Source organism: Hemiscyllium ocellatum, chromosome 4, assembly GCF_020745735.1.
Source record: "Hemiscyllium ocellatum isolate sHemOce1 chromosome 4, sHemOce1.pat.X.cur, whole genome shotgun sequence".
Classification (NCBI taxonomy): Eukaryota; Metazoa; Chordata; class Chondrichthyes; order Orectolobiformes; family Hemiscylliidae; genus Hemiscyllium; species Hemiscyllium ocellatum.
This window is the reverse complement of record NC_083404.1, coordinates 57,674,223-57,689,102: the sequence shown is the minus strand read 5'-3', so window position 1 is coordinate 57,689,102 and position 14,880 is coordinate 57,674,223. Positions and strand designations below refer to the sequence as shown.

The following is a 14,880-nucleotide window of genomic DNA, read 5'->3' as shown; positions in this document are numbered from 1 at the left end:
TTCTTGCTGAGATATTTGTATCATCAATAGTCACAGGTGAGGTGCCGGAAGACTGGAGGTTGCAAACGTGGTGCCACTGTTTAAGAAGGGCGGTAAAGACAAGCCGGGGAACTATAGACCGGTGAGCCTGACCTCGGTGGTGGGCAAGTTGTTGGAGGGAATCCTGAGGGACAGGATGTATATGTATTTGGAAAGACAAGGACTGATTCAGGATAGTCAACATGGCTTTGTGCGTGGGAAATCATGCCTCACAAACTTGATTGAGTTTTATGAAGAAGTAACAAAGAAGATTGATGAGGGCAGAGCAGTAGATGTGATCTATATGAACTTCAGTAAGGCGTTCGACAAAGTTCCCCATGGGAGACTGATTAGCAAGGTTAGATTTCATGGCATACAGGGAGAACTAGCCATTTGGATACAGAACTGGCTCAAAAGTAGAAAACAGAGGGTGGTGGTGGAGGGTTGTTTTTCAGACTGGAGGCCTGTGACCAGTGGAGTGCCACAAGGATCAGTGCTGGCCCTCTACTTTTTATCATTTACATAAATGATTTGGATGCGAGCATAAGAGGTACAGTTAGTAAGTTTGCAGATGACACCAAAATTGGAGGTGTAGTGTATAGCCAAGAGGGTTACCTCAGATTCCAACAGGATCTGGACCAGATGGGCCAATGGGCTGAGAAGTGGCAGATGGAGTTTAATTCAGATAAATGCGAGGTGCTGCATTTTGGGAAAGCAAATCTTAGCAGGACATATATACTTAATGGTAAGGTCCTAGGGAGTGTTGCTGAACAAAGAGACCTTGGAGTGCTGGTTCATAGTTCCTTGAAAGTGCAGTCGCAGGTAGATAGGATAGTGAAGAAGGCATTTGGTATGCTTTCCTTTCTTGGTCAGAGTATTGAGTACAGGAGTTGGGAGGTCATGTTGCGGCTGCACAGGACATTGGTTAGGCCACTGTTGGAATATTGCGTGCAATTCTGGTCTCCTTCCTATCGGAAAGATGTTGTGAAACTTGAAAGGGTTCAGAAAAGATTTTCAAGGATGTTGCCAGGGTTGGAGAATCTGGACTACAGGGAGAGTCTGAACAGGCTGGGGCTGGTTTCCCTGGAGCGTTGGAGGCTGAGAGCTGACCTCCTAGAGGTTTACAAAATTATGATGGACATGGATAGGATAAATAGACAAACTCTTTTCCCTGGGGTCGGGGAGTCCAGAACTAGAGGGCATAGGTTTAGGGTGAGAGGGGAAAGATTAGGAGACCTAAGGGGCAACCTTTTCATGCAGAGGGTGGTACGTTTATGAGCTGCGAGAGGATGTGGTGGAGGCTGGTACAATTGCAACATTTAAGAGGCATTTGGATGGGTATATGAATAGGAAGGGTTTGGAGGGATATAGGCCGGGTGCTGGCAGGTGGGACTAGATTGGGTTAGGATACCTAGTTGGCATGGACGGGTTGGACCGAAGGGTCTGTTTCCATGCTGTACATCTCTGTGACTCTATGACTCTATAACTCTGTGACCTGACTTAGTTCACAATGTTTTTCTGAAGTCACATTCTGATGCAGGCATCAGTTTTCTCTTGAGTACATAATGTACTGATTATTAATGAGCTTGTATAAAACTATTGTTAATGCTGGAAATGCGAAATAAAAACTAGACCTGATGGCATCTGTAGCAAAAGAAACTGAATTTGAATTCAGTAACTATTTGGAATTAAGAGTCTAACGATGACCATGAATCCAGGAAGCTCCCATCCTTGCCTGGTCTGGCCTACATGTGACTCCAGATCCATAGGTTGACTCTTAACTGTCCCCAGGGCAATTAGGGATTGGTAATAAATGCTAGCCTAACCAGTGATGCCTTCATCGCATGAATGAATTTTAAAAAGCTGTGACTTCAGAACTGAAGGAAAGTAGAAACATTTCGGGTTTTATGTTGTTGAGAAAGGGAGTGGATGGAGTAGGACCAAAACAAAAGTCAAGGCTAGGTTGGCCTGCAGGAGTGGTTAAGTAACAAAAGTGTAATGGAAGAAAGGGCAAAATGAATGGTGATTGTACAGTGAACAAAAAAAAGGCTAATCCAGAGGGAGTGTTAATTGTAGAATAATGGACAACTGTGTCTGAAAACAAGCACATGAAAACAATTGTTACACTGATACTTGGTTTTTTAAAAAAATGTCAAAATGGAAGACAGAGTTGATGATCTGAAGTTGCTGGGTCCAGAAGGCTGTAATTGGAAGATTGAGGTGTTGTTCCTCAAGCTTGTGTAGAGCTTTGCTGAAATCTACAGGAGACCAAGGTGGAGAATTGAGCCAGTGAAACGGGGGAAACGTTAGAGGAAACGGGGGAAATGAGCAAATGTAATCAAGATGGTTGTGGGAGTCAGGATTTATAGCATTAATGAAGGGTCAATTCCAGGACTGCAGTCCATGAAATCAAGAGACAGGCCAATCAGGTGAATGGGAGAGGAAGGTGGAACTTTGGAAGTGAATTGACAAACCTTTCCATTTTCAGTTGAGAGTAGAAAGTGGCACTCATAGAGTCACCAATGTACCACAATAAGTTTGGAGAAATTCAGCCTTCATGGAACTAGAACACACCTCACAAAGTTGGGGTGGAACTGGCAGGGGACCCAAATAATTGAACACTGAATCAAAGATGATAGAAAAAGTGCTCAAGTTGGTGTTTATATCCACTAACCAAACACAGACCAGAGCTTTCTTCATCTCCAATTTTCTTTGTCCATTTAATTCCATCTCTGATCTACTTACTCATAATGACATCAGGAAGCTCTTGCAAGCTCCACTTTATTTAATTTCCTCAACAGCTGCCCTATCGCTTTCTAAAGGCAAACAGTTTCTTTGCCACAAGCTTTGATTACATTCATCAGGATGATGTGCTGTTTGTCTATTGTCCTGAGGGGTTGAGGTATAGTTCTGCGGGTACCAGCTGCTCTCCAGCATCTGACACAGATGGCAAGAATTCCATTCTGGGTGGCTGTTTCCAGCTCATTGTCTGCGGGGAACATGAATTACATTCATCAATTACATGAATAGCCCAACCTGTACATAAGGTTCAGTCAAACATCTGCCGCCAAACTGGATTAGCCCCCTGCTTTCTTCTGCAGCCAGTGTCACAACTGTGTGTTTGCCACCTCCCTCCCTGCCGAATGTCTCCTCACTAATTCTTCCTACTGCCACTACGTCTCTTTATCTACACATTCCTTTCTGAACTCTCTCCAACAATTGCTTCTCACACTTTTCACCACTCAGTCCTGTCATCACCACTCTGAGTCACAGAGTCATAGAGATGTGCAGCACAGAAACAGACCCTTCGATCCAACCCGTCCATGCTGACCAGATATCCCAACCCAATCTAGTCCCACCTGCCAGCACCCTGCCCATATCCCTCCAAACCCTTCCTATTTATATACCCATCCAGATGGCTTTTAAATGTTGTATTTGTAGTAGCCCCCACCACTTCCTTCGGCAGCTCATTCCATACACCTAGCACCCTCTGCATGAAAACGTTGTCCCTTACGTCCCTTTTATATCTTACCCTTCTCACCCTAAACCTATGCCCCCTAGTTCTGGACTCCCCTATCCCAGGGAAAAGACTGTCTATTTATCCTATCCATGCCCCTCATGATTTTATAAACCTCTGTAAGGGTCACCCCTTAGCCTCCGCTCCAGGGAAAACAGCCCTAGCCTAATCAATCGCTCCCTATAACTCAAATCCTCTAACCCGGCAACATCTTTTCTGAACCCTTTCAAGTTTCACAACATCTTTCCGATAAGAAGGAGACCAAAATTGCATTCAATATTCTAACAGTGACCGAACCAATGTCCTATAGAGCCACAATATGACCTCCCAACTCCTGTACTCAATACTCTGACCAATAAAGGAAAGCATACCTAACGCCTTCACTAACCTATCTACCTGCGACTCCATTTTCAAGGAGCTGTGAAACTGCACTCCAAGGTCTCTTTGTTCAGCATCACTCCTGAGGACCTTATCAGTAAGTGTATAAGTCCTACTAAGATTAGCTTTTCAAAAATGCAGCACCTCGCATTTATCGAAATTAAACTCTCATCTGGCATGTCTCAGCCCACTGGCCCATCTGATCAAGATCCCATTAATCTGAGAAGTTTACCTCACTGTCCACTACACCTCCAATGTTGGTGTCATCTGCAAACTTCCTAACTAATCCTGTTATGCTCCCATCCAAATCATTTATATAAATGATAAAAAGTAGTGGACCCAGCACTGATCCTTGTGGCTCTCCACTGGTCACAGGCCTCCAGTCTGAAAAACAACCCTCCACCACCACCCTCTGTCTTCTACCTTTGAGCCAGTTCTGTATCCAAATGGCTAGTTCTCCTTGTATTCCATGAGCTCTAACCTTGCTAATCAGTCTCCCATGGGGATCCATATTTGACACCTTACTGAAGTCCACATAGATCATATCCACCGCTCTGCCCTCATCAATCCTCTTTGTTACTTCTTCAAAAAACTCATTCAAGTTTGTGAGGCATGATTTCCCACACACAAAGCCATGTTGACTATCCCTAATCAGTCCTTGCCTTTCCAAATACATGTACATCCTATCCCTCAGGATCCCCTCCAACAACTTGCTCACCACCGACGTCAGGCTCACCGGTCTATAGTTTCCTGGCTTGTCCTTACAACCTTTCTTAAACAGTGCCACCACGTTAGCCAACCTCCAATCTTCCAGCACCTCACCTGTGACTATTGACGATACAAATACCTCAGTAAGAAGCCCGCAATCACTTCCCTAGCTTCCCACAAAGTTCTGGGGTACAGCTGATCAGGTACCGGGGAGTTATCCACTTTTATACATTTCATGACATCTAGCACTTCCTCCTCTGTAATATGGGCATTTTTTAAGATGTCACCATCTATTACCTCACATTTTATATCATCCACGTCCTTTTCCACAGTAAATACTGATGCAAAATACTCATTTAGTATCTCCCCCATCTCCTGAGGCTCCACACAAAGGCTACCTTGCTGATCTTTGAGGGGCCCTATTCTCTCCCCAGTTACTCTTTTGTCCTTAATGTATTTTTAAAAACCTTATGGATTCTCCTTAACACTATTTGCCAAAGCTATCTCATGTCCTCTTTTTGCCCTCCTGATTTCCCTCGAAAGTATACTCTTACCGCCTTTATACTCTTCTAAGGATTCACTCAATCTATCCTGTCTATACCTGACATATGCTTCCTTCTTTTTCTTGAGCAAACTCTCAATTTCTTTAGTCATCCAGCATTCCCTATACCTACCAGCCTTCCCTTTCACCCTAACAGGAATATACTGTCTCTGGACTCTCGTTATCTCATTTCTGAAGGCTTCCCGTTTTCCACCCATCCTTTACCTGTGAACTTCTGCCCTCAATCAGCTTTTGAAAGTTCTTGGCTAATACCGTCAAAAGTGGCCTTTCTCCAATTTGGTCTATCCTTTTCCATCGCTATTTTAAAACTAATATGGTTGCTGGCCTCACAGTGGTCCCCCAATGACACTTCAGTCACATGCCCTGCCTTATTTCCCAAGGGTAGGTCGAGCTGTTCTCCTTCTCTTGTAGCTACATCCATATACTGAATCAGAAAATTTTCTTGTACACACTTAACAAATTCCTCTCCATCTAAACCCTTCACACTATGGCAGTCCCAGTCTATGTTTGAAAAGTTAAAATCCCCTACCATAACCACCCTATTATTCTTACAGATAACTGAGATCTCCTTACAAGTTTGTTTCTCAATTTCCCTCTGTGAATTAGGGTGTCTGTAATACAATCCCAATAAGGTATCACCCCTTTCTTATTTCTTAGTTCCACCCAAATAACTTCCTGGATGTATTTCCGGGAGTATCCTCCCTCAGCACAGCTGTAATCAAAACCTTATCAAAAACGCAACTCCCCCTCCTCTCTCGTCTCCCTTTCTATCCTTCCTGTAGCATTTGTATCCTGGAACATTAAGCTGCCATCTTGTCCATCCCTTAGCCATGTTTCTGTAATTGCTACAATATCCCAGTCCCATATTCCTAACCATGCCCTGAGTTCAACTGCCTTCCCTGTTAGGCCCGTTGCATTGAAATAAATGCAGTTTAATTTATCAGACCTACCTTGTTCTCTGTTTTGTTCCTGTCTGCCATGCATGTTTGACCCTCCCACCTCCCATTCCCTGTCCCTCCCTCACAATGCTTCTTTCTTCATCTTACTTTCACCACCTGCCCCCACCTCTCTCTCTCTTTTCACTGTTTTTCTCCCCCTCTCTACCACTTCCCTCTCTCATAGACTCATAGAGATGTACAGTACAGAAACAGTCCCTTCAGTCCAACTCATCCATGCTGACCAGCTATCCTAAATTAATCTAGTCCCGCTTGCCAGCACTTGGCCCATATCCCTCAACCCTTCCCATTCATGTACCCATCCAGATGCCTTTTAAATGTTGTAATTGTACCAGCCTCCACCACTTCCTCTGGCAGCTCATTCCATACACGCACCAGCCTTTACATGAAAAAGTTTCCTCTTAGGTTCTTTTATATCTTTCCCCTCTCACCCTCAACCTATGCCCTCTAGTTCTGGACTATCCCAACCCAGAGAAAAAGCCTTGTCTATTTACCCTATCCATACCCCTCATGATTTTATAAACCTCTATAAGGTCACCCTTCAGCCTCCGATGCTCCAGAGAAAACAGCCCCAGCCCATTCAGCCTCTTCCTATGCCTCAAATCCTCCAACCCTGGCAACATCCTTGAAAATCCTTTCTGAACCCTTTCAAGTTTCATAAGCTCCTTCCTATGGGAGGGAGACCAGAATTGTACACAATATTCCAAAACTGACCTAACCAATGTCCTGTACAGCCACAACATGACCTCCCAACTCCTCTACTCAAAGCTCATACTAAATGCCTTCATCACTATCCTATCTCCCTGTGACTCCACATTCCTCTGCTCTCTTCTCTGCTTTCTCCCTCTCTTCACCCCTGCTTGCTTCTCTTTTCCTCTCCTTCACTGCTTTCCTCCTCACTTTACTTGATACTTGCCTCCCTTCTTTCTTTGGTTCATCACACTGCCTTCACTTTCTCCCACCCTATTCCCCCTGCTCTCTTTGCCAATTGTCCGCCCTTTTTTTTGTTGCCTCTGCCCATTCCCCGCTGCTATTCCCTGGTCTCTTCACTGCTCCCTCCCATTGGTTGCTGTCCAACCCAGTGCGTTCTGCCACCCAATCAGGGATCTAGTAGCTCTTGAGCCTTGCAGTTCCACTGGGTAATGGGGGCGCTGCTGAGGCAGGCAGAAGTAGGAGTATGCCAGGATCTGGAAGTGCCTTAGCATGGAAACAATATGTTCTCTGGCATAAATGGGTAGGTCCCCAGGAGTGGAGGAGAAATCCCTTTGGTGGTATTGTTTAATCCATAGATGTGGTCCTTTCTTCCTGTGGCCCTGTCTTGGGGACTGGAGCCCTTTGGCATACAACCAGAGGGCTATTTCTATACTGCCATGTCCATTCTTTATTTGTTCTTGGAACATTAGAATCCTTGACCAATATTGCCAATTCCAGTTGTCCATATGAAGGTAGTGGTGAGCCATTTTCTTGAACTGTTCCAGTTTGTGTTGTGTTGGTGCACCCACAGTGCCATTAGGAAGGAAGTTCCATTGACTTGGTGACCACCACACATGGGTGGGGAGGGGCTGCTGTAATGCTTGCAGAATGACCACCAAATTCTGATCTACTGGTATTAATTGGGCCCTGGTAGCTTAATAGATTCACAATGCAGAGCTTCAGGTTAATGCTCTGAGGCCACAGGTTCAAATCCCACCAGGGTAACTGATGGGATTTAAATTCACTTAATAGGACCTGGAGTTGAAAGTTAACCTCTATAGTGAGAAGAGTGATCATCGTGGATTCTTTTAAGAACACATCTAGTTCATTAATGTTATTAAAAAGTATGAAAGTTCCCAAGTGGGACCAATGTGTCAGGGAGCTGTCCAGACCAGATTAACCCATATTTTCCCAGCCTCTCCCCATTCCCAGCCTCCAAGAGCCATGAGAATTCAAATAATTTGCTTACAAGTGGCCTCATAAATGGAAGTCTATATTTCTTATTTGATCTAGTCTTTGGACCAGAACCCATCCTTCATTCTGCAGCTACATTATATTTTTATAACCGTAAAGGTTCAAAATTCAAACATCTGGATGAGGTGAAGGCTGTAATTTTGACTGACACTATGAGGCCACTTTCAGTGTGTAGCCTGTTTAGAAAGTATGTCATTCAACCTATCGAGCTTGTCCTGCCACTGTAGATCAGGGCTGATCAGTTCGTCAACATCATTTTCCCACACTATCACATATCCCTTAAAGTCATTAACCGCCAGCAATTTCAGTCCTTGGTCTGCTCAAAGATTGAACTTTCACACTGACTGGGCTAGAGGATTTCAAAGATTCATCACCCAGTGACTGAAGAAATTCCTTGTTACCTCAGTCTTAAGTGCCCTTACCCTGCAATAATTGCCCCGGTTCTAGAGTCACCAGCCAGGGAAAGATCCTGTCACTATCCTATCACTCTGTCATACCCTTTAAGAATGCTGTAAGCTTCAATGTCACCTCTCATTCTTTGAAATTCAAGAGACTACAAATCCAATTTCCTCAATCTCTCCTCATAAGACAATCCCAGCGGCCCAGGGATTAATCTGGCAAATCTCCGTTTCACAGTTTGTGTTTCTTGCTTGTGACCAGATGTCTCTTTCTGTGTTATGAAAACAATAAATTGGATGAATGGCTGCTGATAAACCACAGCACTTTCAAGAGAGGAGTGAGCCTGTCCTAAAGTGGGAAGAGATTAGTTTAACATAAATATTCTCCTCCTTCAATCTCATTTATGGGCTGTTACTACTGAAGCGTGTCAGGGAAGAAAAGAGAGAGAGAGAGCATTGCAGTTGAACTCTATGCTGTATTACTGAGTTGTGTAATCTCAGCCAGTCTGTGGTTAGTCTGGATGGATACTGACTGAATCCAGGAATCAAACTGTGATCAAAGGATATTCAGGCTAATTTTACAAAATTAGAGTCTTTGCTACAGAGCCTCACTTACCGGCAGTGTGCGTTGTTAATTTGGACATCTGTACCACATGATCTTCCATCAATTAGATTCAATTGGCAGAAAATGAAGGAGAAGCCATTTTTCAATTGCTGACAGGTGCTCCAGTTGGCAAGGCTTCACTCCAGGAGCATAATTTCATCAAATGAGTTTCTATTCATCAAATTGTTTATGAACTTTGAGTTTTTTTCACTGTGACGCTGAGATAAATGTACAAGTGTAATTTTAACGTTGAAACATTTGTGTTTCTAGTCCTGCTGTATGTCCGGAAAGAGTCAGATGAAGTGTTTGATGCTTTGATGCTGAAGTCTCCGACTATGAAGGGACTGATGGATGCGGTAAGTTGGTAGTTTCGTGTTTATTTTGAAATCGGGGAGCTGCTCAATTCCCAAGTGTAGAGTGCCCCAGTGCAGGCGGTGAGATGCATGTTGGCATTACTAATGTCAGCTGCTTCTGCACTGAGGGCAAAAGTAGAAAGAAGTGAGTGTATGACTGTGGTTTTAAACCCCTCATCTGGAGAGAACAATATGTAGAAGGAGCTGAAATTGGCCTGTCTTGTCTTACTGACTTTTACTGAACTATAGTCACTGACCTCAGTTGCTCTCTGCACCATTTTATCTTTCTTCATTTTCAAGACAGCCAAGGTTTCCACTACAGGAAGGATTGTAAAGTCAAAGATCTTGCCTGATAATGCTTTGGTGGTAATCAAAGGTCCGCTAAAATGTTGTACTATTTGGAGTCCAGCAGCAGGACTACATGAGGGAGAGGCTGAGTTACCTTATAAATATCTTGTCAGCACTCTGTGTGTGACCAAAGGAGTCCTCCATACCCACAGGCCAGGTTCCAGAGAGTCCCTGGACTTCCCAGCCTCTCCTGACTCTTTGAATAGCTGCATCACACCCCCTTCTTCCATCACTCTCTTTGTCCCACCAGATCAGTTCTGTGGGATGGCATTCTGACAGTTTCCCATCCTCCCACATTCCCATTCATGGCTCCAGTGGTCTCTGACTGGGGAATGGGTGGGATTCCAGAAGCTTTACACAGATATACCACATGGAAACAGCCCTTTGACCCAACCAATCCACGCTGACTATATTCCCAAATTAAGCTGGTTCCACGTGCCTGCATTTGGTCCCTATCCCTCCAAACCTTTTCTATTTATGTACTTACCCAAATGTCTTTTAAATGCTGCAACTGTACCTGCATCCCACCACTTCTTCTCACCGTTCATTCCACACACGACCCACTCTGTGTAAAATAAGTTGTCCCTTTTAAAATCTTTCTCCTCTCACCTTGAAAATATGCTCTCTAGTTTTGAACTCCCCCACCCAAGGGAAAGGACTCTTGTCAATCACCTTGTCTATGCCCCTTGTGATTTTATAAATCTCAATAAGGTCACGTCTCAACCGCCTACACTCCAGTGAGAAAAGTCCCAGTATTTCCAGCCTACTTTTATAACTCAAACCCTCCGTCCCCAGTTCACACATTAAGACCCCACCCACTCTCTAACCCAACTTTAATATCAGGTCCAGCCTGTGCATGAACTGCTAAGTAAGTGTAGCCCACCATTTCTCTGTTAGATTGTTAAATGATTAAGAAGTATAAGAAGAAAGCTATGAAAATAAAGGACACTGCTCTCCACTCAGAAGCTGCCATGGAATGGTCGGGAGTAAGATTTATTGTATTTAAGTGTTGGAACTTCCTTGGAATTTTTTCATTTTCCTGCTGGACCCAGGAGACGAGCTGTCCATTTTGGAAATAATTCAGTATATTTTACTTTCAAAGGCACTAATCTTCAAAGTGAACAGCTTGACCTAAAGAATTAATTAACAAACAATGTTAATTGTACCTCCTTTCTCTTTGCATTGCTAGTTATCTGACAAGTATGGATTTCCAGCAGAAAAGATTGGAAAGATTTACAAGAAAAGTAAAAAAGGGTAAGGAACGCTTAAATCCAAAATGGCAACCAGTAAGGTGGGAGGAAACTTGAATGTCTTGATGATCAAAAGCAAGATTTTAAACTAACAACAAACAGCATTCTTTTACCTAGTTATTGTTCTGGAATAAATCACAGGTTCAAGAAATCAGCGGCATCATTTGCCAACCAGGAATTTAGCAATGATTTCCTGGATGTTTTCTGTAATAAAATCTGAGAGGTCATAGGTAATTGCCATACATGAACCCCATCACAAAGAGACAGAAACATGGGATTACTTATTTTGAATTAGCCTTCAATGATCCTACAGAAGACAGTGACAATATAATTTGCCACAATTTATTTTTAAGGTGGATTTGGTGAGCCTAGGGTATGTCACACTGAATTGAAGCTTTGCTGCAGAGATTTATTTCCCAAGCCACTTTACTGTCACAGTCTGTTCTTCTATAACACGATGGTTGCATTCTTGTGCAACCCTGCATTATAGAAAAACTGCGCTTTAGAAACAGCGCCTAAAGGGTTGGCGATGTAATCATGTTACAGCCAACACACGTTTTAAAAGTTTGCGCTGTCGAAACGGTGTCCCCAATTTGTCAATCACGTTACAATGGATTTGCTTTGATGAAACACATATTATAACAGAATGACCTGTACTTCGTGAGGGATATGCCCTAATACACTGACCCAGTGTGGCAGCTTTACACTGGTTCACTATTAGCAGCTAGTGGTAGAAGCTCACTTGATAGTCCATTTGCTCTAATGTTGCTGAAGTGATTGGGGATGCTTTTTGTACCTTATAAATTTATAGAGGAAAAATTGTGTTGAAGTTAAAAAGCTTACAAAGCACTACACAGAAAAAAATGTAATTTTCCTTTCATGGGAGGGAGCGTCACTGGTGAGGTTTGCGCTTATTGACCTTGGGGTGAGGTTGGTGGATTTCCTTCCTTAAAGGACACTGGTGAACCAGATGGATTTTTACTATAGTTGATGAGAGTCAAGGTCACTGAGCCTAGTTATAGATATTCTCTAATCAACCCATTCAGAAATGTTACTATGCCCCTCTAGAACAGGTGGGACCTGAACTCAGATCTACCGGTGCAGAGGTAGGGACAGTATCACATGTCACAAGGGGTCCACAAAATAGAACATAGACATTTACTAATGGACCTATTCAGTTAATCTAAATGAGTTCATCGAATTTGAAGTCCATTGGCAGCTATGGTGGGATTTGAACCCATACCTCCAGAGCATTGGCTTTGGCCTCAGGATGACATACCATTGGCATTACTATAGGAGGTAGCGGTGGCCTAGTGGTGGTAACGGGGGTAGTAATAGCAATGCCATAGTAATAACAATGGTATTTTATAAAGAGATGCTAAAGCCTTTCATGCAGAATGAGCATTGGATGGGTTAGAAATGGAAATGAAAGAGGTTTTCTTTTGAATATTAACCTTTTTTCCATCGTACTAGAATTTTGGTGAATATGGATGATAACATCATTGAACACTACTCCAATGAAGATACTTTCATTCTCAACATTGAAAATCTGGGTGAAAGCTTCAAAATCACACTGACTGAAATTTAACAGGGTTTTGGAATCAACCAACAGACAATCCTTCTTCGAGAGATGAATCATAATTTGACAATCTTGGAGACCTAAACGTGACCACTAGCCAGCTATGAATGACTGATTAAGAGGAGTTTGCTTCAATCAAGTGGACATTCTCTGTACATACTTCAGAAATCGATGAAGCATAAGTGGCATTTCTTCCCGCATTTTACTTCATGTATAAATATTGACTTTTTTTATGGAACTAAATTATCATCACAAAGACTTCAGAATAAGCAAAATCGTGATTGTACTTGGATGGCAAAATTTTAGCTATTAACTGGATGTTTGATACAGTGCTGCCTGGTAATGTCCTCTCTTACTCTGTCATGCTGATAGGCAGTTCCAGTTTAATCACATACTGGTTTATCGACACTAGATGCATCCAGCAACACCTCAGAACACAAGATTGTGAAATGAAAAAGTAACGCTTACTCCAACAAGAGAGCAATAAGATATGTTCCATTGCCTTTTACGGTAATTATGGGAACTTCTCCAAATGATTGCATTTGCATTTTAGTCAAATGCATTTGTGATGAAATTGGCATTCACCCAACACTCCAGGCCGCACAGAGATATCTGTGTTTTTACTTGGGTTCTTTAGGTAGCTTTGAGGACCAGTAACAACATCTTTAGTAGAACTTGACACTAACTTGAAATAGAAATAGCATATATAATTGTAAAAATGTCTATAATGTGCAATATAAATTTTACATAAGGCATGTTTACTGCCATTCTGCTTTGGGTTGAGGGTTTTCATGGTACAGTAGTTGTGTATTTTTATTTTTTAATATAAAACCTGTTTCCTTCTTGTCTATATAATTAAGTTTGAAAGACATCTTGAGATTATACACACTGACTGTATAAACTACTCTCCGGGCTATTTAAAGGATTTGGGAAACTTGAACGTTTTTACAAATTGTGAAAAAAAAACTGTAGACAAGGTAATATTTTTGGAAATGGGATTCGGGGTCTTTTCAGACTATAAAAAGACAGTTGTATTTTATTTTTTGTACATTTTTTTTAAAAAGCAAAATAAACTTCCAAATGTAAATAGATGTGTTATACTTTTTCTGCATTGGGAGAGATAATTGTAAAGAAGACCAATCCTAACCTCCCTGGATGAATATATAGATACTTAGGTTCAGAAGTTCAAACAACAGCTAATTGTTCACTCCTCGTCACCTTTTCCTTGCACTCTGTAGCCACTACCCCTCTGCCACTTCTGTTCCTTGTATCCTCCTCTTGTTCCCCTCACTTCTCATCTTAACCCTTCATTTTTTCTCCATCCCCTTCCTATTTCCCCAGCTCATTTGTATAGAATAGAATCCCTACAGTGTGAAACAGGCCCTTCTGCCCAATAAGTCCACCTTCTGAAGAGTAACCTACCCAGACCTATTCCCCTACCCTCTATTTCCGCCTGACTAATGCACCTAACTTACACATCTCTGAACACTACGGGCAATTTAGCATGGTCAATTCAGATAACCTGCACATCTTTGGACTTTGGATAGAAACCGGAGCATCCGGAGGAAACCCATACAGACACAGGGCGAATGTGCAAACTCCACACAGTTGCCCGATGGTGGAATTGAACCTGGGTCCCTACCACTGAGAGGCAGCAGTGCTAACCACTGAGCCACCATGCCACTGTAACCTTCTTCATTCCTTCCTGTTTTCCTCCCCCACCCTCCTCACCTCCTCCAATTGCTTTTACCCCTTGTCCACCATCACTTTGTTTCTCTTACATTGGTCTTAGCTGATTCTCCCTCACTGGTCTCTTCTCCCATCTCACACCTTTCTGTTTTTGTCAAGTTTGAAAGCTGAAACATTGTCGCATAGCAGTGCTGTCTCTTAGCTCATGAACATTGCCACTGTTTACCCTAATCAAAACTGCGTATGCATTCAAAAAGGTCATTTAAATGAAGCCAGTACTGTTATGTAAATGTGAAATGACCAGTTCATTTCAAAAGCACCTGTGCTGTGTTCTGATTTAGACTTTTCTTTTAACCCTTTGATTGAAAAGTATTCTCTGAGCTTACTGTACATACTTCCGAAATCTTAGACTGATTAGCACCAACCTAGAAAGTAGTGAATGACTGGGATTCTATACCCCAGAGAGTTGTGGAGGCTAGATCACTGAAAGTATTTAAGGAGGTGGTAAATAGATACTTGAAATATTGAGGAGTTGAGGATAATAGGACCTGGCTCAAGAAAGGAATTATGGCC

The 14,880-nt window shown here is 42.6% G+C and overlaps 1 protein-coding gene across 2 annotated transcripts in view; it reads left to right on the top strand.

The window, feature by feature from the left end:
- Positions 1 to 13,705, top strand: part of grhl2b (grainyhead-like transcription factor 2b) — a 153,088-nt gene extending 139,383 nt beyond the window's left edge. For both annotated transcript variants that reach the window (XM_060823263.1, XM_060823264.1), the window contains 3 exons: positions 9,359 to 9,444; positions 10,979 to 11,043; positions 12,513 to 13,705. In XM_060823263.1, the coding sequence (XP_060679246.1) occupies positions 9,359 to 9,444; positions 10,979 to 11,043; positions 12,513 to 12,627 (266 nt within the window). In that variant the 3' untranslated portion in view covers positions 12,628 to 13,705. The remainder of the gene's footprint in view (positions 1 to 9,358; positions 9,445 to 10,978; positions 11,044 to 12,512) is intronic.
- Positions 13,706 to 14,880: the final 1,175 nt, after the last annotated feature.